The sequence below is a fragment of the Coffea eugenioides genome, chromosome 2 (assembly GCF_003713205.1).
Source record: "Coffea eugenioides isolate CCC68of chromosome 2, Ceug_1.0, whole genome shotgun sequence".
NCBI lineage: Eukaryota > Viridiplantae > Streptophyta > Magnoliopsida > Gentianales > Rubiaceae > Coffea > Coffea eugenioides.
In genome coordinates this window covers 23313206-23337456 of record NC_040036.1, presented here as the reverse complement: position 1 = coordinate 23337456, position 24251 = coordinate 23313206, and the positions used below count along the sequence as shown (strand labels likewise).

Sequence of the window (24251 nt, the reverse complement as noted above, 5' to 3'; positions counted from 1 at the left end):
AAGAGAGAAACAATGAAGACTGATATGTATTTATATATTTTTGAGCAGGTAAAATGCTGTGATGTTTTATAAATCGTGTGAATACGAGGAAACTTTTTATCTTTTGGATTCCAACAAAAAAAAAAAAAGAGTTAAGGTTTCCTGTATTTTATTTCAACTTAAGCTAAGGAATTCCACATCCCTACTTTTTGAGTACGGTGAGTTGGGGAAACAAGTATTTTGAACTCTTAAATTATACTAAATTTAATTATTTAAAATTCAAATCACTTGTATCATTGAGAAAAAAGAAATTAAGCAAATGGTTTCCGATGAATGGTGGAATTTTTGTAAGTTTAGTTTGAATTATGCAACCGAAATCCAAAACTTGTATTTTTTTTTTTTTACTCTACTTCCTTGGTGTAAAATTAGTGTTTAAGGTTTAGACGAAAACAATGATGAATATACTTAAATTTTAGAAATTTGGAAGTCTTAAATCTTACAAAATGAATAGTTATCAGAGTTTATCTTGTATATACTCGCAGCGTAGTGCATACAGTATCGCCCTTAAATATATGTCAGGTATACAAAAAATGATATTCGAATTCAAATTGAAATTAAGTGAATATATTTAAGGATGAAAATGTGATTGATTCTACTTATTGTTCTAAATTTGCCTGCTTGAGTAGTTTTGTTGTTGATGTTAACTTGCTAAGGGTACCTAAGGTTAATCTATGGCTCATTTGTTTGGTTTTGCAGCTCATCGTGTCATTCTTGTTTAATTGGCTTTGAAACTTTCAACAACGCCCCAAGTCCAACCAAATGATTTTGAACCTTTGTCACTTCTTGTGTTTGTGGAGTGGTTTAGTGAGCTACCTATAATCTACACCAATTACGTGCTTCTCTGCACTTCTACTTCAGATTCTTTAGTTTTTACTTATTGCTTAAGTTATAAAGAAATACCCTGGCAGTATAAATTGACCCGTCCATGGAACATTATTATTATTATTATGTGCCTTAACAGATGGTAAATACCTCAAGAATGAATACTGAATACCTCATCTCATCTATAGTTTCCAAAAAGTAGCAAAGTATTTGACCAAAAAGCAAAGAAATTTCCCAAAAGTATGTCCTGTATAATAAATTAATAATATGTGTTAGCAGTATAGTTGTCTGCACCGTAAGCAAATTGGACACCAACTGGCAACTGACTCATCTCCTCATCTAAAACTTCTTTTCCTCAAATGTGGAACTAGAATTATGGGTTCAAAAAAGAAACCCTAGGATAAATCTTTGCTCAGACTTTAGTGGGAATTTTTTTTTTTTTTTTTTGTCATCATCGTCTTATCTATATTATCCTACTACTGTAAAAGGGAGATCCAACTGGACCTATGGGGACCAATGAAAACTGAACCACAATCCGATCAGTTTGATGCACGGCGCACTCATTTGAATATTTTAGATAAGTCACATATTGTAACAATTGGTGAAAAATAAAAATTGAACACTTGATCTCCCACCTCCATCAAGTCTAAGGACAAAGGCAGTGGTTCAGAATTTAGTAGAAATTGATACATTTGTATAATCTACTCTATCCTAATCTAGGAGGGAGGGGGAGCCTAAGGAGGCTGTGGTAGGGGGCTAGTGGATATACAAACCCAACTAGACAAAGGGAATGTTATGGCACAACCCTTAGATTTTTTTCGCTCAGGTGAGATTTGAACTCTTACCTACAGCTCAAGGAGGAACTTAAGCCCCTCACTGGTGGCCACTGAGCCATTGGCCCTGTGGTTAGTCACTTATGATCTCTTCGAATGGTAAGGAATCAGTTGTGTACGGACAGGGGTTAGCAATTCAAAATGTTGCTATTCTATAGTTCTGATTGCATTACAAATAATTATCGAGCACTTCATCAATAGCAGCTGCACGTACTCTAAATATAAGAGGAAAAACATTAGTCACTTGCGCCGGCATCGAATATAACTCAAAGAAATTCTACGACATTTATGTATTTACTTTTTGTTTCTTTACAAATCGAATCAAGCAACATTGGCCAACTTGGTAAGCAATATAGCTAAGTAGGAGTTTTTTTTTTCTTTGGGTTTGATAATTTATTCTACACAAATTAAGAAAAAGGAAAATAGAATACAAGTACTATCATGTCTTATGGTAACACAGTACTTCGTGCTGTCCTTTTACGCATGAAGGGATTCAAGGTAAGTAAATTAAACGTCAATCAAATGATGTACATAAAAATTATTCTATCATGTTGGATGTAGGTTTGTTTAGTCAACTGCAGAGAAGATGCCTAAAATTCACGGGGGGAAAAGTAAAAAATAAAATTCACGGGGGGAAAAGTAAAAAAAAAAACTAACAAATACCAAAGATAATAAATTGTAGATGCATACAATTTATGTACGTGTGTGTGTGTATATATATATATGCAAATATGTCAAAAAGGTTTACTAGTTTAGCAAAAATGATGAATAATGTGGATTCACATGGCCATATGGTAATTTATAATTTTATATCATGCAAGTCAAGGTAGTTTGAAGACGAATTTGATGATGAATAACATCACACCTCAAGTGCGAGGAACCATATTAGTCTATTTTTTTGATGAAAATTGGAAAATTGCCCAAACCCTTGATAAGTATCCAATGCTCCACTAATGAATGTATTATGTATTTATTATCATTCTACATTCTCCTCTTCTTTATATATATATATATATATATATATGTTTCCCATCTATTACGACTTTTAATTAATTATAGATTATGATTTTGAATAATCAATTTTTGTATTGTTTTCGAACTAAAAAATCATCCTTCTATTTTGTTTTTGGATTATTGACTCAAATTGCACGCATGGGCTGTCGTAAATCCAGTAAACCTAACAAGGAGGATGGAGACAGTTCCCAGATTGTCTCATTAAACAAAAACCCAATTAGCACTAGTTAAATGGGCCTCTTAGGCGCTGGTGCATAATCAGAGCCCAGATTCTGTCCTTGGCCGCTGGCTGTTGGGCAGTCCCAACTGGCCTTTATTCTCGTCAACTGGCCACGTGGCACCACCCATTCACTTTCTACTGTTTCCCTCCACTTGCCTTTTTGCACCTTTTTTCGTCTTTATCAACTAGTACTTGTCAAATCCAAAAGAAAATGTTAAATTAATTATGGGAGGAGCACCAGCACCAGCACCAGCACCAGCACCAGCAGAATGGGAAAGAAACCCATTAAACCCGTTTACCTGCCAGCTGCCATTTTACTTACTTTTAAGACGTTCTCCGAGTCACCGCCGTCTCTTCTGAATTTCTTCTTTCACTCATCCTCATCGTCGCCGTCGCCGTCACCATTTCATCATCTCTGCCTCTTCAACCTCTGCTCCTATTTATGCTTGATTTTCTAGAGGGAGGAATTTTTAGGTGAGGCATGAATTATGCAGTGAAGCAGAAGAGAAGTATACGGAAGCTTGATCGGAGAAACGCGATCAAGAACATCGATTATGATGCGTCGGACTCGCCTTCGACGTCGTCTTCATTCGACGAGTCATCGACCCACCGGGGACGATATCTGGACCCGCGCCAGCTGTCTGAGCGGACTAGCTTTAGAATTGAAGGAATTGAAGGCGAGTTTGATCTGATTTGTCGGTCGCTAGGGCTTTCTGGACCTGACGATTTCTCGATTCCGGTCGCCGCTTGGGAAGCTAGTAAAGTTTCTTCTCCTTCTGCCCAAATTAGGAGTTCCAGGTTCCGTGGTAATTTCGGTGATAACGATCAGTTAGCCGAGAGTTTTTCTGCTACGGTCGGTCTTAGAGATCAGCTTAAGTGCGACAGCGACTGTGCCGAATTAGCTAAAATTGATGCTATTGTTGGTAAAACAAGTAAAAAAGATGATTACGGAGATGGTAAATTGCTCTACTTGAAAGTCGCCGGAAGGGATGGTTGTGGAGATGATAATTTGTACAATGAAGTTATTAGAGGTCTCAGGCCGCCTAAATTGGCTCCTCCGCCAGTTGTTTCAAGCAGGACTGTGGACAACACTAGTTCAACATGGGATTTATTCAGGGCTTTTGGTCCTCCGGATGATAGGGGTTTAAATGGCTCTAAGCAGAGTAAGGTGGAGAATGGGGTAGCGGATCAAAATTATGCTCAGGAGTTGGAGAGTATGAGCAATCAGGCTATTGTTTCAGAATCTTGTTCGGATTCGTCAAATGATGAAAATGACACCGATGATAATTCATTAAATTTGATGGCTGAATCTGTCTATTGTGTTTCACCAAGTGCTACATATAGGCGCAGCATCAACTCTTGGCAAAAGGGAGAATTCCTTGGGAGTGGATCTTTTGGGACTGTCTATGAAGGCTACACGGAGTAAGAGTTATTTATTATATTGATTATCTTGTGCATCATAATGAGTTAGTGAAGCTAACAGCGCAAATGATTTTACGAGCTAAGAAAAAGGTGAATATAGTTTGTTTAATATAGATAGAAGCTGGAATCATGATAGAGATCTTGGTTCTAGATACTTCCAACTGGAAATGGGAGAATGCAGAATGCATTTGGTTGGGCCTTTGATCAAAAAAATTGGTAGGACTATATTTGCGCTAACCATCCTAACTTGTAAATAGATGCCTAAGGCCCTTTGTCCTTCAGCAATCTATTTTGCCAGTTTCTCCTCAGTTTTGTGTATTAAGTGTAAATTTCTCCAAAATAACACGATTGCTGGGTATCCCTGTTTGTCTAACTGAAAGAGTGCATGTCATCTACTTTTCCATTTCTACCTGCTATCTTTGTTTCCTTTATTAATTTAAATAACCAGTGTCCATTTAATTCCTCTTCTAGAGGGGGAAAAAATTGTCTTTTGTTGAATCGAAGGAAGGATTAATTTATATCTTATGTCATCTCTTATGATGTTCCCCATCTTGCAGTGATGGGTTATTTTTTGCTGTAAAGGAGGTTTCTTTACTTGATCAAGGAAGCCAAGGGAAGCAAAGTATTTATCAACTTGAGCAGGTAGGTTAATGTAATTTTTTTCTGATCCTTTGGCAGATTTTTATTTAGTGTGAGTCAGATTTGTATGCTTCATATTGGATGACATTTTCTTTTACTGTCTTGTATAAATACTTGATTTTTTTTAACGCTTATATTTTCCATTTGTTGGTTCAGGAGATTTTGCTTTTGAGTCAATTCCAGCATGACAATATAGTCCAATATCTTGGCACTGAGAAGGTATACTTATGAGCATGTTAGTGGATTGTTATATTATCTTCTATACTACTTTCCAGGTTTGATGTGCAATGCCACTTGAATGGTAACTATATGGTTACAATTGAGTACTCATTTTAATCCCAGAGGTTGTATATGGATGAGATATGCAGTTGCCATCACAGCTGCAATCTACTGAGTGAGAACATGATTTAAAGGGTTAAACTTTACTTATAAATTAATACTGTAAATCTCTTTTTTCAGTTGATGGTGGCAGACCCTATAAATCCAGTGTTAGTTCTCATTTAATTAAAAAGTTTTGAACTTTTGAGAAGTAGCTCGTGTTTGGACGTATTTGGTGATAGAAAACTGAAAGATTTTGAAATGAAACCCTGTCACACTTGTTCATTGGGCCACATGATTTTTATGTAGCACGTGCAGATAATTACTTGTGGTTGTTATTCAGGGGGCCACTGGTTTGTATCTGACATTTTTGTATAAGGGGTTTCTTAACAAATAAAACTATATTATCCTACTTTGGCTGGTTCCCTTTCAAGCTTTTAAGTTCATTATGGAGCGATCAGTTGATCTGTTTCAAACCTTTCTATGCTTTACGGATTTAATCACCATGGCTTTTGTTTAGATTACGTTGATATCATCAATTCTTCATGGATCTTGGAGTTTTATGGTCTTTTTGTCAAGGATATACCTGTATGTAATTAGATGCAGAAACAAGGATTTGACATTTGCACTGCTTTGGTTCGTTTTGAACATTATAATTGAGGCCCTTTAAGTTTGCTGACTTTTTTTTCTGGCAATAAATTGTAAAACATCTGGTGCGTAAAAAAAAGAATATAGCATCTGGCATAATCTTGAGATTTTTCTACTAGCGGAATTAAAGTAAAACACATGGAACTTTCTTGAGTTTTATCATATTTACAGATGTCTGACCAAACTTGTGTAAAATATATTGACGTTTTCTTACATGGTATAACTTCTAAAATATTTTTTCAAATATATACTGCAATGACCTCTCTCTATTTTAGGTACAACCCTTGAATGAATAAGTTCAAAGAAGGTTAATATAATTTGAAGAGGCACGAAGTAGATAGTGTTTTTGTTGGATGTCTGACCAAACTTGTGTAAAATACATTGACGTTTTCTTACATGGTATGACTTCTGAAAATTTTTCAAATATCTAATGCAATGGCCTCCTCTCTCTATTTTAGATACAACCCTGAATTTTGATCTAAAATAAGTTCAAAAAAGATTAATATAATTTGACGAGACATGAAGTAGATAGTGTTTTTGAAAAAAAATTATTGTTGTCTATAAGTAACTGTTTTATTAACTTCTTTTTCTCATGCTAATTTGGCAGTATTTGGTTATTTTATGATGTTAACTGAGGAGAAATTTTATATTTCCAGGATGATAGTAAACTATATATCTTCTTGGAGCTTGTAACCAAAGGTTCACTTTTAAGTCTCTACCAAAAATATAATCTACGCGATTCCCAAGTCTCTGCGTACACAAGGCAGATCTTGAGTGGATTAAATTATCTTCATCAGCGAAATGTGGTGCACAGGTAAGGAGATTGATTATCTTAATAACTGTATTTTCGTTTCTATTTCTTGTTGAATATGTAATTCTTTTTTTTTTGTCATAAAAATTGGTTTTCCTTTCCATGTTCCTTTAATTTTACTATTAATGGAAGTGCATAATGCAGTCAACTACCTTAGCATTGCTTGTAAAAGATGGACCATTGTTTATTCGTTATGCTGTTCATGATTTAGAACCTATTCTTAGAAATTTTAATGGGTTGTTGAGTTGATTATGTCCTAAAGTTACAAAAGGTTCTTCTTCTTTTTTTTCTTTTTAACTCCACAGTTATTTGTAGAAGTCTGAACGTAAATGAAACAGGAGGGTGTGTGAAGTATAAAAGGAAGATAGTATGATAAACACAAGCAATATTAGATAATACTTAGTTACTTTTGTTGTTGAATAGGTTCCAAGCAAATGATCAGATACTCTTTAAGTACTCGTCATAAAGTTTGAAAAATTATCTTGCCAATGAGAAAAAAAGATTCAATATTTTGCACTTCCTGGTTTAAAATACTGTTCTCGATTCACTACTGCCGCCATAATGCTATATTATATGATTTTGCTATTACCATATGACATAATAATGACGAAATTCTGAGCAAGTGATGAATTACTCTGAAGCAATTCTTGGAGTTTGAAGACTTATCTTCTTGTTGTAGTATGCCTTGAATTTTATGGTTATACATCTCCTGGAGTTAGGATCACTACTTCAACTAATTGTCACTCTGTTTTTGCATGAAGAAGCTTTAGTCTCTCAAAACTATAGTTATTTATCTGTCTTTATGACAGTCATTTGATCTGCAGTAAATTTGGAAACATTGTAATTAACCACCAAATAGGTTTTCCTGGGTCTCTTGTGAATGGCACGTTGAAATGGTTATCAGACTTCTAAGCAATGAAAAGAATTTTGAAGTCACTGGGGAAGTTATTAAATAGTAATTTGCTTTTTGGTATTCTTCTTGAGATAGAATCAGTAATGTGCAATGACACCATCAACCCTTTCATGTTGTGTGTTAAGGTATATATTTGTTAAACTGAAATTTGAAGTCTGCAACTGAACGAAATAATCCTTTAGCACCTTCCAGCACATGGTGTTAGTAGCTCTCCATCTCCGTCAGTGCCAAGGTTACTTATCACTACATAACTCATCACTAATAATAATTGGTTTTAAGCTTACACCGTAGTTGAAACATTGTTCTATGAAAAGTATATGACCTATTGATGTTCTTGGAAATACATTACAAATCTGGAATATTTCATGTTTTGATGGTTAAATATATCAAATCTCACATCCAATTTTCTCAATCTGGAGTTTTGCATTGGATTTTAATGACTCTTTTTGAGTAGTATTCATACATGATGAAGAGCAGGAAAAGATTATAAGAATTATATTAAGTTGATTCATCTTGGTGGGTTTTATGTGCACAACTTGAGGATCTTGAAATCATAATTGTCAAAACATAACTTTAAATCATTTTATTTCTAAGTCTAATGTTACTTTTTTCCCGTCTTCAGGGATATTAAATGTGCCAATATACTGGTTGATGTGAGCGGCTCTGTGAAAGTTGCAGATTTTGGGGTGGCAAAGGTTGGTATACTTGAATTCCACTTTAAAATTAAAAGAAAGGAAAAGCATTTACCTTAGGATGCATCAATAATTTTGATGTTGTGTATCTCTGCAGGCAACCAAATTGAATGACATAAAATCTTGCAAGGGGACTCCATATTGGATGGCTCCAGAGGTTTCTCTGTGTTCTCTAATGACTATTTCTTAAGATCTTTAGTTAATTTTTTTTTTTTGTTTGAAGCTCTACTAACCATTAAAATTTTACTGCATAGCTCCATAAACATATTCAATAGCATAATGATGCATTTTAAGTCTGTGAAACAGTATAAGATGAATACAGACATGGTAATTAGGTAGATATTCAGAGATACAATGAAATTACTAATGAAAGGCAATTGTCAATCGGTTCGGATGTTTACATATCGGTCTTCTATTTCTCCAAATTCTATTCAGTTGTTTATGCTATTCATCTCAGCTGATATTTAAAACACATTTCTTGAAGGATTTGTTAGGGAACTGTGTAACAATGTTAGACCATTAAGATTTCAGTCTGACTGTTCACTGCCTAGACATATTTCAGCAACAGATTGTTGAAGCTTTTTGGCAAACGTTGTTGCGTTCATTCAGTTTTGTGTTAAATGATGAACTCATAGGAATGTCCTACAATACCTTCTGTTATGGAAGGCTCTGCTCAACTTAAGCCACTTCTTAAGTCTATTACATGGAATTGTTTTATCGCTTTCCATGTAGACAGATTGTGGTACAAATTCATGTTTGAATGACTAAATTTATTTTGTTGTGCAGAAAATGCACTATAAGCATTTCTAAGAGTCTGAATCTTTATATCTATTATCAGGTTGTCAATCGAAAAAATCACGGGTATGGACTTGCTGCTGATATATGGAGCCTTGGGTGCACAGTGTTAGAGATGTTAACTGGTCGAATTCCCTACTCACATCTAGAAGGGGTATGAGCAATATTTGTTCTTTGCTTTGATCGTTGAACGGTTGAATTGTGCTGGCTCTTATGCTTGTCAATTTGCAGCAAAATGTACAGACCCATCAAGAGTAATTTTTGAAGTTGATCATTATTATTCACTGCCAAAATGTGTAGTATGCATCATCTGTGTTTGTGACATCATTTGGTTTTGAACTTGGTTGAAATGCATAGAAGTGGTGCAATAAGATCAATCAAGTCAATTTTATAACATGTTTTAATAATTGAATATTATCTAAGCACTAATTGCATTTTTTATGTGACAAACTAGGCTAAATTGAATTTCCTTCTTTCTGCATAATACTCTTAGCTTGGAAGTTGTTACTAAGAGATTTTCCAAGGGATGCCTTCTTTCAGTTTGAAGTATGATGACAAACCACTGGAAATGCTGGATTTATGTTCTTGGTATTGTATCTGAGCTCGTAGTTTTCTGCAGCCATTTGCTTTTTCTCTGATGCTTTACTGCTCGATGCTTACACCATGAAGTTTGTTTTTTAGAGTTTCAAAAGGTGGATTTCTGGGTAATTAGCTCTGAGACCTTTTCATTCAATTTTCCTGCAAATATCAAGTATAAATTTTGTTTAAATTAATTTGCTTTGATACTGGAGTATAGACATGTTTGAGTGTTTTAAATCTGTGATAGAGATGGTATGTGAACAACATAAAGTTTCATTCAACTGCACAAAGGATGCATAAAATTTGTCATATCATTCCCTCTCCAAATTAAAAGTGTTCACCTCAAGCTTTCAGTCTTATCTGTCTTTTGATAGCATTATTCTTGTTGTTTCAAAACAGATGCAAGCATTGTTCAGAATTGGAAGGGGTGAACGTCCTCCCATACCTAATTCCTTATCAAGAGATGCTCAGGATTTTATCCTGGAATGCTTACAAGTCAATCCTGATGCCCGACCTACCGCTGCTCAACTTTTGAATCATCCATTTGTTAGAAAGCTACCATCCGCTTTCCCAAGCCCTGTATCTCCACACTATTCTGGGACAAGGCCATGATCTCTTCGGAAGCTTAACTTGCTGAGGTATCAAGGTAAAGATTCTCATCTACTATGATGTATTTGGTAGTTATTTTCTAATATAGAATCATATAATCATTTTCATGTGAACCAAGTATGAAGGATCAAGTAGTCTAGCTTCCGATCTTAGGAGAGCCTGTGGATGCACCACTTTTTATGATTCAATTGAATGTCTAGTACATGGGTGATACTTGCTTGAACATGTCACTGTAAACTTGTGGAGAATTTGTTTTCAAAATCCTCAAACTCCTCCGATCTCATTGAACTTGTTCCAGGAGAAGTAACTTTTTCGTTGTCTAAGTTCCTTTCTTTTTACTTGTAATTTCTTGAAGAACAATTTTTTTCTTCTCTAAAAATTGATATTGTCAAACCAATAATGCATATGGTCACTGCTCAAGTGGGGACTTGTTCTTTTTCCATCATTTCTCATTGTCGAGGCTGAAGTAGTTTTACCAGCCTGCTGAAATACCTAATTGTAATGTGCTACTTGAGAGATTAAATAACTTGGGTGCATTAAATGAAATTGTCAGACAAAAATATGAATTACACCCATTTGAAGTAGATCAAATATTCCAAGCTCAACCTTTTTTGATGCCCTTAAATATGGTAAGCATCCAACTTTTCCCCCTTTCTCTCTTCCTGAAACAAGAGTGTCGTCGTTTTTTCCTCCAGCCTGCATCAAATCACAAGTATGAAGCCATCAAATGGTAGCTATGCTTCAAGCTATTTGTCTATGAATATGTGAACTGAATGCCTTTTTTCCCTTATCCTCTGACGGAGATGAATACTGCTCTATTTCGAAGAGATGGGATTCTTTGCGATACATTTAACTTTTCTTTAGCTTCCCTGTTCCTTCATGTACACACCCTTCTCATCATGGTCAACTTATTTTCTTTTAGTGTTTAAAAGGTGGTATTTGGCAGTTTGTTCCTTGATTTCCAAGAATAAGCGTGTGTGGAGTTTTTGCTTTACCAAAAACCCAAGAGTTTCTAGTCATCATTCTTTTCCATGAAATGGTCTTTTGTAGTCAACTTGACATGCATCTTGTACCCTGTACAGGCTAAAACAGTAAGTGAGCCAGGGTCCTCTCACCCGTCGTGGTGCCTGGCTACAAGATCTGGCAATGCTTGGAACATTATGTGAGAGCTGTCCATGAACCAGCAATTCGGTTTTTTTGTCCAATCCGATCGTCAGTCATTGCAAGCCTAAACAGAGAGTATGCGAGAGAAAGCTACAGTTACAAAGTTGAATTCTTTGGATCCAATGATTCATGCTCGATGCTTCATCGGCTTTCTTTGTAGGACGAACTGTAAATACATAGCGGTAGTCAAGTTTTTGGGAGTTGTACGCGTTCTCATCTTGTAAACGTGTAGATACGTATGTGAGGTGTATAAAGGATCCCAACTGTTTGGATAGCAAATTGTTTACATAATTTTATTTAGTTGTATCATAAACACTTTTTTTATCGCTTTTTTTTTTTACATGCATTACATCAAAAAAAAATATTACAGTATCTTTTTTTTCAAAAAAATTATCCTAAATAATCTTGTATCCGAACACATATATCTCACTTACTCCGTGAAAGAAGCGTAATAGAAATAAGAACTGTTTTGCAGTTTTTTGTCCTACAAAAGTGCCAGTTTCACTCGAATGGTTGAAAGGCGACAGCAACATAATCATTTTGTCCTTCCTTCATCACTATCTAAATAAAAAATAATTTTTTCTTAAGACCAGCTCAGCCCAAACTTTGACTGGGCCACATGTATCATAGTACATTGTTCAAACACCCAAAAAAAATAAAAAAACACTCTTAAACAAACACTGAAACATTCATTCGACAAATCAATGAATAATAATGACAATAAAATTGTATCTAGTGGCAGATGCTAAGGAAAGGCTCTCAAGTCTACATAATGAGTTGAAGCGCTAGAATCTGTGAAACTTTTGGCAGCCCAACTCAAGAGTCTAAAGACTCGTCTTAGCACTTACTAGCAGCTAAGCATCGAGCATGCATCTTGATCTGGTTACGTCTATGTCCGCGTACATAATGTTTCAGGATGGTCGAATGTGCCCGCCATATCTCATCACTGGCTCGTCACTACCGAGCTCTTCTAAGGTCCGCCGCGCGCCACCCAGATTTGGGCGTGGGCCAGAAGCTCCACGCCACAGCCATAACCAGCGGTCTGCTGGCCTTATCTGCCCCAAACTCATTCCTCCGCAACACCGTCCTCCACTTGTACGCTGCCTGCTGTAATTCTTACTCTGCCCGCAAGGTGTTCGACGAAATTCCCCGCTCGCATAAAGACACAGTTGATTGGACTACCCTAATGAACTGTTATACTCGAGATGGACTGCCTGGCGAAACCCTCAATTTGTTCATCACTATGAGAAGTATTGGAGTTCCAGTTGACGAAATTACGCTGGTCTCTTTCTTCTGTGCTTGTGCGAAATTGGGTGATGAATGGTTGGGGTATCAAGGTTATGTTTGCCTGGTCAAGATGGGTTTCTGTTATAATAGTATGAAGGCTTGCAATGCGGCTATGAGTATGTATGCGAAATGTGGATTAATGCGTGAAGCGAGGCGGGTTTTCGATGAGATGAGTGAAAGGAGTGCTGTTTCTTGGACGGTTCTTTTGGATGCTGTGATGAAATGGGAATGTCTGGAAAGTGGGAGGAGAGTCTTTGATGAGATGCCAGAGAGAAATGAGATTGCTTGGACGAAAATGATCACGGGGTATGTTGAGAATGGGTGTGCTGGGGAGGCTTTTAAAATGCTCAAGGAGATGCTCTTTGATCATGGGCTAGATTTGAACTTTGTTACACTCTGTTCATTGTTATCGGCTTGTACCCGATCGGGGGATGTTATGATGGGCAGGTGGTTGCATCTCCATTCACTTAAAATGATGGGAAATCAAATGGACGTTATGGTCGCTACATCTTTGATTGACATGTATGCTAAATGTGGCGGGATAGCTGCCGCTTGTAGAGTATTCGAGGCAATGCATCATAGGAATGTGGCCATGTGGAACGCTATGCTAAACGGTCTTGCAGTGCATGGAAAGGGTAGCGTTGTTTTAGATATGTTTGATCAGATGGTAATGGAGGTCAATCCCGATGATGTGACTTTCACAGTTCTCTTAAGTGCTTGCAGTCACTCAGGTTTAGTTGATCAAGGTCGAGTTTTTTTCTCAAACCTTGAATGTAGGTATGGGATAAAGCCTTCAATGGAGCACTATGCTTGTATGGTGGATCTTTTGGGTCGGGCTGGACATCTGGAAGAAGCTGAGACTATGATAATGGGAATGCCAATGCAACCTAATGAGTTTGTGTTGGGATCTCTTTTAGGTTCCTGTATTGTCCATAGAAAGCTAGAGTTGGGGGAAAGAGTTATGCAAGAGCTACTTCAAATGTATCCGCAAAACGTAGAATATCATGTTTTGCTTTCTAACATGTATGCCTTAGTAGATAAGCCTGAGAAGGCTGACTCTTTCAGAGGGGTTCTTAAAATGAGGGGCATTAGAAGGGTGCCAGGAATGAGTTCGGTTCATTTCGGTGGCAAAATTGGACGGTCTACAGCAGGGGAAAAATCTTACCCACCGATCAGGAGTATACCTCGTGTTGGACGAATTGAAGACGTAAAATTTAGTAATACTTCTTATCAAGCTTAAATTGTGCAGATATATTCTGTATGGATATGAAGGAGCCACACAGACGCAGAATGGCAGAAGGGCCAGAAGAGTTTACAAGAACTGTATCAACTCTAAGCAAAAAGGATAACATAGTGCATTCGATAATGCCTTGCTACTGTTGAGTTTAGATGAACCGGGACATTGAGCTTCACTATAAATAGCAAAGGGTTAGCTTCTGGTTTGGATTTTTGTGATCATATTTTCGTGAATGAACTGTGGTGGGACTGCCGGAGCAGACCTCGGACAATCGGAATATACTGGTATTCGTAGTCATCAAGGGGACAATAAGTATTGTTACAAATCCCACTAAAATAAGGATCGCATCATTCTTTTAAGGGACGAAATTGATGCAGTTAACTGGTAGGGATATCACGATTGTTTATTTGATGAAAAACAATATGGTTCGAAATATAGCGATCTATACCTGGATTCACAGTTAAAATCAATACTGTAACATGGGTACCAAGGAGATTGGACCTCAATGTAACAACCCTTGTAATTGTAAAGCACCGTGGTGGCTAGTAGAGAGTGCATTTCACAGAAAAATCGACACTACTTTTTCCAGAATATGGTGTGATCAAGATGAAACATGAAGCAAATTTTGGTAAGTGAGATCAATGGAATGTAGATCTAAAGTTGGACATGAACTGGTAAGACAGGTAAAAAAATTAGAAGGCCTTCGTGAAAGGTTTCGGCCTTTTAAATTGAACATCGATCTGGACATTTTCTTCCTGAAAGCATAAATACAACTTACCCGCATAAGTAAATTCAGTACGCCTGGGACTGTGTTATGGGCATTAGATTATACAAGCTATGGACCAATAATGAACTGCAATATTCTGTATAATTTGCTCATTTACCAAAAGAATGATGCGAAATTTAAATTGATCCTAGAAATATTTAGGGAAGTAATCCCAGGAATCAATGTTGGAACAGGCAATTATAAGGTAGCCTGTCTCATTTTCATTTGTTTTTGCGTAAACAAGATAATTTGCTCCGACAATCTACGAATGACAAATTCTTTTGGATAGACGATTGTGCAGTTACAAGTCCCCACTGGACAAGCGCAAAGAAGTAAGAACCAAAAACAAACTCCGAAAGCTCATCCCGAAGTAACAACCTTTTATAATAAAAATTCAGTAAATAGGAGGGTTGACATGGTGATAGGAAATTCTCATGTAGATTAAAAACTCAGTGCATTAAAAGACTCGTAATCTCGTACTATTAACTAATATTGATATCAATGTGGATATGCATAACTCGGGACAAGCCTGTTACCAGTTCTCTATGGATAGGTTGCACCATTAAAATAAAGGTACCTCGACTTTTTTTGGCCAAGAAAGACTTTAAGAGTTGTTATTTATGGGATACATGTACGAATCAATCCAAATGTAAAGATAAAGTAGTAGCAAGAAATTCAATTGATTAATCAAAAGAAATTCATTTGGGCTGTGAAGAAGTACAATTGAGAGAGAACGGAATCCTAATTAGTGATTAGTGATAAGATTGCCTGGGCTAAACTAAATTTTCCCAAAAAAAAAAAAAAATGAAGATAATAGGTGTCTCTGTCAATGCAGGTTATTTCACCAAAAGGCAAAATTACTAGTACAAATCTGGATATTGAGAGACACGTAAACTGAGCTTTCTTGCAATAAATATACCATCCAAAAACTTGGAAGCAGAAGTTGGTTCATTTCTAGGCCTTCCCATCAGGAGTGGATATCCCCTCTTCTAAATGAACTTCTGGATCAGTATCTAATGCTTCAGTTTCTGAAGTTGGGAGAAAATTGGGACTAACCCCCAAAGCCATCATACTGCAACTCTTTGCATTTTTGTCCGGCTCGGCAGTCATCTCAATTTGCTCATCAGTTTTTTCGCAAGTTGGCATCAACTGGCTGATTCTTTTCATCTCTTTGCCTTTCCCCCATAGCACCGAGTACAAGCCAACGATTATTACAAATGCTCCCAGCACACTGGAACAAGTTCGAGCGTCATAGAAACACAGAAGAAAATACATTAAACTGTTCTTGTGACAACAACCAAAATACTGAGAAGAAAAGAGGAAACATTTACCTTCCCAGGTGCAACTTCTCGTCGAGGAATAAGGAGCCTGCTATCGCGACGAGTATAAGCATAAGAGGGCTAAACACGGACACAAATAAAGGGCCTCTCATCCTTACACACCACATTGTAACTGTTATCATTATTCCTGAAGCCACTGTACCCTGCAAGAACAAGGAAAGTGTAAAACTTGGAAACTGCATAATTCGGTGATTCGTAATGATATGGACAATAAATTGAATGACCATTTTGTTTCAATTTCCTGCAATAAGAGTCGAACTAAAAATTAAACATACCGAGTAGGATACTGCGAGGAGTCTGATGTTCCAACCCAATTTCCACTCACTCCAGCGGTTATTTTCCACACAAAGCGCAAAAATTACAGTTTGCAGAGATCCCATTAAGCAAATTAGAGCTGTGCTCGAATAATGGCAAGGGTACCTCTCACTCATTTTAGCCTATTATGATACACGTTCAAATGATCACAACCAATGAATATATTTCTTGCTCAGAACAAATGGCTAAGAAAAAAAACATATGGAAATTAGTTTCAGAAGAAGAGAATCGAAAAAAGGGTACCTGAAAAATCAAAGACAGTGCAGCAGAGAAAGAGCTAGATATTGCAAGAAGTGGACCTAGAATGTGATTCCTGGAATTTTGATGGGACGCTGCCAAGTGTCCAGCGTGAAGGCGGTTGTTCTCGTGCAGAAGTCCAAGGTGGGTTGACCACAGATTGATTTCAGCTCCTTTGTAAAACGTAAGCAACATTGCCCCACCTAAACATATTAATGTTCCTGTCACTTTTGCTTTGCCCGCCTTGGTTTTCAGTTCGAACTTCTCCAACCTAATTGTGGTTGATCAAAATTAATTGATGATTAGAAGATCAACGGTGTGGTGTGATGCCTTCCAGCTGTTGACAGATTACTAGTAATACATTTAGATTTCAGAAAACATTTACCGGAAAAATACAGCTATGATGAACGTTAGCGCCGGAATCAGATTCGTGGTTGCTGAAGCAAAGGTCGCTGACGTCATTATTATGCTTTGTCCATACAAATTTTGGGCCAATGATCCCCTGCATGCAGAGCTGATTAGTGAGTTTAGTTTTAGAGCTTTACAAGTGTACTCTTCACCACCATCGATTTCCAGTCGCATGTGACAAGTTTGCCGGTATCTAAAAATAGTCAAAAGTTGTCTCACATATGAATCAACCAACCACCAGAACTACTAGTTCCTTATGCAAAGGGGAGAAACACCAAAAAAAAAAAAAAAATGGAAAGAAAGAAAAGAAACTTATACCATAAATGGAAAGAAATAGTAAATTAATCTCACCATTGATTAACTTTCTTTCCATTTTCTTCCTTAACATTAAAGAGTCACTAATAACAAATACTGTACGAACACAGAAGTGCTGCGTGTCAGTGAATTTATCAAATTCTGCTGGCTCCTTCATTAATTCAATCTTTAATTGCTATATTTGAGTGTAAAATTAGAGCGATTTTGCTAATTATGCCCCAAAAGTTTGCCATGAGAATGGACATCGATGTAACAGTAGGCCGGATTCCCACATACCCGAAAAATGCACAAAGAAATGCTTCGAAAAGAACCATCCACGTTAATTTCGGCCTGCTATTCCTGCATAGATAACACACAAAATTGGTTGATGTTTCTCAAAGTTTCCTCGTGCATGCGTTTCTACTTGAAATGATGCTCGTCAAGGAAATTCTTATAAAAGTATCCAACGTCCGGATTATTCTTGATTAATTAGTAATTTAAAAATAACACGAAAAACAAGTATTCTTGATTTGTTTATGTTCAGCTCAATCTCATCGATTCTGGAATGCAGTAAAGATCGCATTTCTCCATCCGGAAGACAAAGTGAAGGACTTTCTCGATTCTTTTATCACTTTGGAAAGGCCGTACGTGGAAAACAGGTTTAAGAACAGTAGTACTTTCAAAGATCAGGCAAAAGGGATGGTACTTTTTTGAACTCAGAAAGATTGTCCGGTTGGAAAAGAGCGATAATTAAAATATATAGCTTGCAGGAATTAAATTAAACACCTTCGATATGAACTTGAAGTAGACGACGGAAAGACACAGGAGGATTACCTTTCGAAGTAGAGGGCAAGAGGAACAACCGCAGCAGCGGCGAACATAAACCTGTAGGCAACCATGATCCTCATACTCATTCCATCATTTGCTGCCAATTTGTAGAATATATTCACTCCCGCCAGTGCTACTTGAACCATTACCATCATCATGGTTGGCTTCATCCCATGAAGCCTATTGCAGAACCTCGCCACTGTCATCATTTTCTAATCTTCAAGTCTTTGAGCAAGAAAAAACAAGCAAGAAAATCACAATTTCTCGCTTCTTTCTTGCTTTTCTTTTTTCTTGATTTTTTAATGTTATTTTATTAGTGAAAGATGCAGTCTTAACGGGTTTACGTATTCCTCGTCACTATTTATATAGATAACAGGGAGAGGGAGAATTAGTTGGGTTGAGACGTACAGATGGGGTTGAGAGGGTTTGGGTTTATCGGTGGAGGAAGCCAAGAAGGCTTTATATAGGCTGGTGAAAGGGTTGCTAAACATGCATGGAGGGTTACAGAGTACAGCTATTTATTGTAGTGTAATCAAGAACTTTGCTATTTCCCCACGTCAGAAAGCAGGTGGGGGGTTTTCTTCGTTTTTCTCTTCTTGATTTGCAAGTGTAACAGGGCATGGTGACGCGTGCGCAAAAGATTGAATAACCCTTGGCTGGCTGGACTGCACTGCAGACAGAAGAGAAGATAGCAATAAGCAGACGTCTCCGAGGTTGCATGGCTGATGGCTGTTTTCTTCTTCTTTCTTGGAATTTCTTCTTCTTTTTATTGTTTACACTTTACATTGAGTTTTTGTTAGTATTAGATTCATGGATGATAGCTGTACGATTAACCGTACGTCACAGCCTACGTTCTACTCCACCAATTCACCCCAAACCACTAAGAATTAAAGGGGCCTTACCACTAATTTACCACAAAAAGGTAGACAAGAGTTAATGCTCTTCGGACTCTTACCATAACGGCGAATGCTGGTTGCCGAGCCTTTCCAACCTTAGAAATTTCCCCCACAATTACCAAAATCTGATGCTACTACACAATTTTTTTTTTATGATTGAAAACTTTTAGGATACCTATTTTATAGGTAGTATATATGACTTTGATTACTTTTAACGGATTTAAATATATGTGGCATAATTTTAGAGGTGTTCATAACAATCCAATTATGTTGACTTGCTCAAACGCACCCATCAAGAATCAGCCCAAACCCGTCCATTAATTTTGAATGGGTATTCAGTTAAACCAATTTAATTGATGGGTAATGAGTTGATTTGATTCATCAATTTATATTCATTTAAAAATAATTATAAATTTAAATTCAACTTTTAGTGAGTGTTAAGCAATACATTTAAATTTCTTACCAATCTAATAATAATAAATACAGTCATTTCTTGTTAATAGCATGCAAACAAATTTTAAAGATACGTATAATTTTACATGATGTTTAATTGGATATACCCATACCCATTTATTAAATGGATATAAATGGTATACCCATCTATTTTGTGAATTCCAAAAGTTGAGAAGCTCTTGAGCGGTGGGATGGAAACATGTCTACACGATGCACCAAGTGAAATTAATAAAGTAGGTGAAGCCACTCCAAAGTCCGAAAATACTACATGACTTAATGCTGATATTTAAGGCATGAAAGCTGTAATTGAAGTTCGTGTATTTTATTACCTTTGGAATTCTTGGGAATTATGTACGTAGTAATGTTCTAGTGTGTTCTTTAGGAAAACTATTGCTGATCAACTTCTCTTTTTTTGGAATCTGAAAGTGAATATATGATTTTTGCTTTCCTAGTGTTTTACTACACGTTGTGGACCTGTGGGATGGCAAGAAATTATGAAGTTAGAAGATAGCTAGCTTGCACCGCTTTCTATCAAATACTAGGAGAATAAAAGTACACAGCAGCGTTGGCATACATTTGAAGTAAGTCACTCCTAGAAGAAAAATTGGAATTTGGCTCTCCTCAGAAAGGCCTATAGTTGGATCAGCTTGAAGCTGGTGCTCTTGTGGGTTGATCAAATATAATATACCTCAAGAAATCATGGTCTAAGTAGAGGGGTGTTCAGAAAATGACATGATGAAAGTGCATTGAATTAGATATCAAGAGGAACGAATGTGCAAACTAAATTGAACTTGTGTACACAATGATGATTAGCATTCTGCAAAATCTTTTTGATTCTTCCTCAAGTAACATTCAACTTTCAAAACTATGAGTCGCTAAAATTGCAATTGGAGGATGATGCATTGCAACTCATCAATTTACTGTCGATTTACTAAATAATTTTCCACGTATGCTTATAGTATAAGGTTCTGTATTCTAGTGTATGTTGTGTCAATCTCACTTCTAAACAAGTAATTCCCCGTGGTACGATGGTGTATGTACTTATTTGCACTATTTTTCTTTTCAATTTTTAACGTGCTATTAATTTATGAGCTTTTATGATTCCAATATTCTTGATTCTTACATTTAAAAAGCATGTCTTTAATTTATTTCTTAGACCCCATGACAAGGGAATATTTTGTGGTCTCTTTGGATAGTATTCCCTTAACTTGTATATTTCACTAAAGATAAATAGTTTAAATAATGGGAAAATGACATGTTTCATTCTTCACATTTCACTAAAATATTTTTTTCGTCTCTCACTTTAAAATGAAACAAATTCGTTCTTGACATTTAAAAACTAAAACTATTACATCCTTGAAATCAACTTTCAATCTGAATCTAACCACCTAACAACCCGAATATAAATTTAGGGGGTGTAATTGATAAATTACTTGGTTAACTCAACTTAATATCTACGTGAAATTTAATGAATTCAAAACAAAAAATAAAAAATTATAACATAAAAAAAAGGATCAATCTTTCCTACATTGTCATTATATACACTGACCTGTCACATCATTTCAATTTAAATTTAAACACCAAACTTTATTTGTATGGTATACATCTACTCGCAAGTGTATTTACTAATGATGCATGAAAAGATTTATCCAAAAAAGAAATTATACTATTCCAAGATAAAGAACGGCCTTTTTATGTTATAACTTTTTTATTTTTTTCTTTTTTGGTTCAATAAATATCATATGAATGTGATAGAGTTAACCAAATGATTTATTAATTCAACCTTCAAAATTTATTACTAAATTATTAGATGGTTTGATTCAGATTGAAAGTTGGGTTCAGAGATAAAATAACTTAAATTTTTAAATGTCAGGAACGAATTTGCTTTGTTTTAAAAGTGAGGAATGAAAAGAATATTTTTGCAAAACGTGAACGATGAAACATGTCATTTACCCATATTAAATCTAAGGATCAATAATACTTCTTTCACTGTCTAACAGTAAATTTTACTTATGCATATGATATTCAAAAGGGACTGTAATATTTCCCTGTAACAAGAAAGATGTAAGATTTACCCATCAGCCCTAGCTTTACAAGATACGTGATTTTACTCCTTAATTGAACTCTTTCATTTTAATCTTTCATCATTATATGTGTAAGGAGCCGCATGAATCTCACACAAAATTTGGACATACAATACCATTAGTTGTAAAACATGGAACCTTGGGAACTCTACTGATTAGAAATGTCTGACCACACCAATCATACGTGAGATAAGTAAATTTATGATCTATGGAATAGAGCTATGTTTCTATTTAAGTCTTTAGACTAAAAGATCTTGATTGCATTACAATTTTTTGAAAGTAAAAACGTTCAAAACGTCCCTCACATTTTGCAAAATAATTTTTTCGCTCTTCACTTTTAAAAGTGTAATTTTACATCCCTTATAAATTCACATTGATCAAATTTGGTCCTTACCTAAGTTTCTGACTAATTTTGATCAGAATTCACTACGTGCTTTGCATAAGATCATTTTTTAGGGGCAAAATTATCAAATCAAATTTTACATAATCCAATTCATAGTCTCTCATATTTTATAAAATGAATTGTTTCGTCTCTTACATTTCACAAAATGAATTTTTTCATCCTTCACATTTCATAAAATGAATTTTTTCATCTCTCATTGACTATGTATACGAATAATTTTTTATTTTTAAATCCATGTATATATCTATTTAATTTTACTTGAATAGTATACATACGATGTAATATATCTCTATTTAATTTCACCTAAACAGATTAATTGTAGTTTACGAACAGGGAGGGCCACACAACCCAGGTCCTGGGTTGCCCTTTCCCTCTCTTCCTGAGATCAAATCCGATGGAAACGTGGACCCCCTATCTACCGTCCACGTGTCCGCACCGAGCATCTTTGTAATATTATAAGACACTCGGGAAGGGGACCATTAAGGGGGTCCACTTAACTCAGCCTAGCCAATACAACAGATACTTTGCAATCGGTGGATTCCAATCAAAAACTAGTAAAAAACTTAGATAGGAACCAAATTTGATCAATGTGAATTTGTAAGGGACGTAAAATTACACTTTTAAAAGTGAGAAATGGAAAAAAAAAAAATTCAAAATGTGAGGGACATTTGAACGATTTTTCCTTTTTAAAATCTTTGTTTCAATGAATTTATTTTAATGATGTAATATAATTTTAAATTAAAATATAATTGAAAAATGTGTCAGAAGTATATTCCATAAAAAAATTTAATAAAAATTTATCATCCAGAATAGGTATGTCAATGGGTCAGATTTTAGCCAAATCTAATTCAGACCCAATATATTTGGATAGTGTTTGGATTTAACTTTTTTTAAACACAAACCCAAACTCTGTAAGAGAGTCATGGGTCTGAATGGCGTTTAATTTTTATGATTTATATCCAAATCCAAAACCATACCAAACCCTACTCAGATTCATGTATATATGATATATATATATAAGTAAGTACGTATGTACATATGTACGTATGTATATATATCAATAAATTTATAAAAATAATATAATATTCTATAACCATTTGATTGAATACAGTAAGATTTCATGATTGTTTTCTTTTTTTAAACTAATCCTAGTTGTCATTATAATTTTTTCAGGAAAAGGAGATAAAGTGAAAGCAAACAAATGAACAATTGGGTGTGGATATAATTGAAGCTTTGAAAATGAATAGAAGTAGTTGATAATAATTCTTTTTTTTTAAGTTCATAATATTGTATTCAACTTATTGAATATTAAATTTATTATTTAAAAATAAAAATTGGATGATATTTATATTATTTTTTAACTCTATATACTTTTAATATATTTTTAGATTAGTATGTTTAGAAAAATACGGTGGATATCCATTGGATTTCCAAATCCATGAGGATTTAGGTATGGAGTTACTTTTTCAGAGCCACAAGGATCTGAATGTGGATTTAAATTTAACTAAATTTGATGGGTCTAGATCTGAATTAAAGGAACCTAACTCAAACCCTATCCATTGACATGCCAATCCAGACAAGATTTTGTGGCTTCAAATTGCTACTACTATATATTTATGGAGTTTGCTATATTGTATCAAATTTGAAGCCATAAAAATTAATATGCTCTTTTTTTTTGTTATGATACATTATACTTCTATAAGTTATAAGAGTAGTTAGGGGATAATAAGATGTTGCACACTTGCATTAGTTGATCATCGAACCTTTAATCTAGTATACCCAATCCTTGCTTTATTGGATATGTACGCAGTCATATCCTTGTCATAGCATAGTCATGAATTCGTAAACATAAACTGAGAGGCGTGATTGGAAATATCTTAACCATCCATATATAAATGTGTGTGTGTACACGAAAGATTAGTGGATGTAGTCTTGCCAAATTATTCGAGACAATCAAAGTCTTTATGTTCTACCCCAGACCGATACTCGTCAAAAAACATCAAGGATATATGTACTACGGGCAGAAAAGGTAAACAATGTGTGGAGAGCTCGAGTGGGTTGGTGCAATTAGTGGAAACGTGCAGGTTTCGGTGACATTTTCCCAAGAAAATGTGTTACAAAAGGTCAAAAGATAAGATGTATTCGTGGTCACTGAACTTTTATGAAGGTTTGTCCTGCTTGGAAT

The 24251-nt window shown here is 35.5% G+C and overlaps 3 protein-coding genes across 3 annotated transcripts; 2 read left to right on the top strand and 1 right to left on the bottom strand.

Moving 5' to 3' along the window:
- Positions 1-3172: 3172 nt before the first annotated feature.
- LOC113764155 (mitogen-activated protein kinase kinase kinase 1-like) lies at positions 3173-11858 on the top strand. Its single transcript, XM_027308227.1, has 9 exons — positions 3173-4350; positions 4908-4992; positions 5146-5208; positions 6612-6769; positions 8302-8374; positions 8469-8528; positions 9210-9320; positions 10145-10391; positions 11437-11858. Exons 1-8 carry the CDS (start codon positions 3410-3412, stop codon positions 10355-10357), a joined length of 1704 nt encoding a protein of 567 aa, XP_027164028.1. The 5' UTR covers positions 3173-3409; the 3' UTR covers positions 10358-10391; positions 11437-11858.
- Positions 11859-12434: 576 nt separating this feature from the next.
- LOC113759276 (pentatricopeptide repeat-containing protein At5g15340, mitochondrial-like) lies at positions 12435-14177 on the top strand. The gene has a single exon (XM_027301842.1). It carries the CDS (start codon positions 12435-12437, stop codon positions 14043-14045), a length of 1611 nt encoding a protein of 536 aa, XP_027157643.1. The 3' UTR covers positions 14046-14177.
- A 1349-nt stretch (positions 14178-15526) lies between these two features.
- On the bottom strand, positions 15527-18436 carry LOC113759275 (WAT1-related protein At1g25270-like). The gene is made up of 7 exons (XM_027301841.1): positions 18237-18436; positions 17700-17762; positions 17086-17202; positions 16707-16971; positions 16424-16585; positions 16140-16291; positions 15527-16039 (listed from the first exon to the last, which is right to left on the bottom strand). Exons 1-7 carry the CDS (start codon positions 18434-18436, stop codon positions 15763-15765), a joined length of 1236 nt encoding a protein of 411 aa, XP_027157642.1. The 3' UTR covers positions 15527-15762.
- Positions 18437-24251: the final 5815 nt, after the last annotated feature.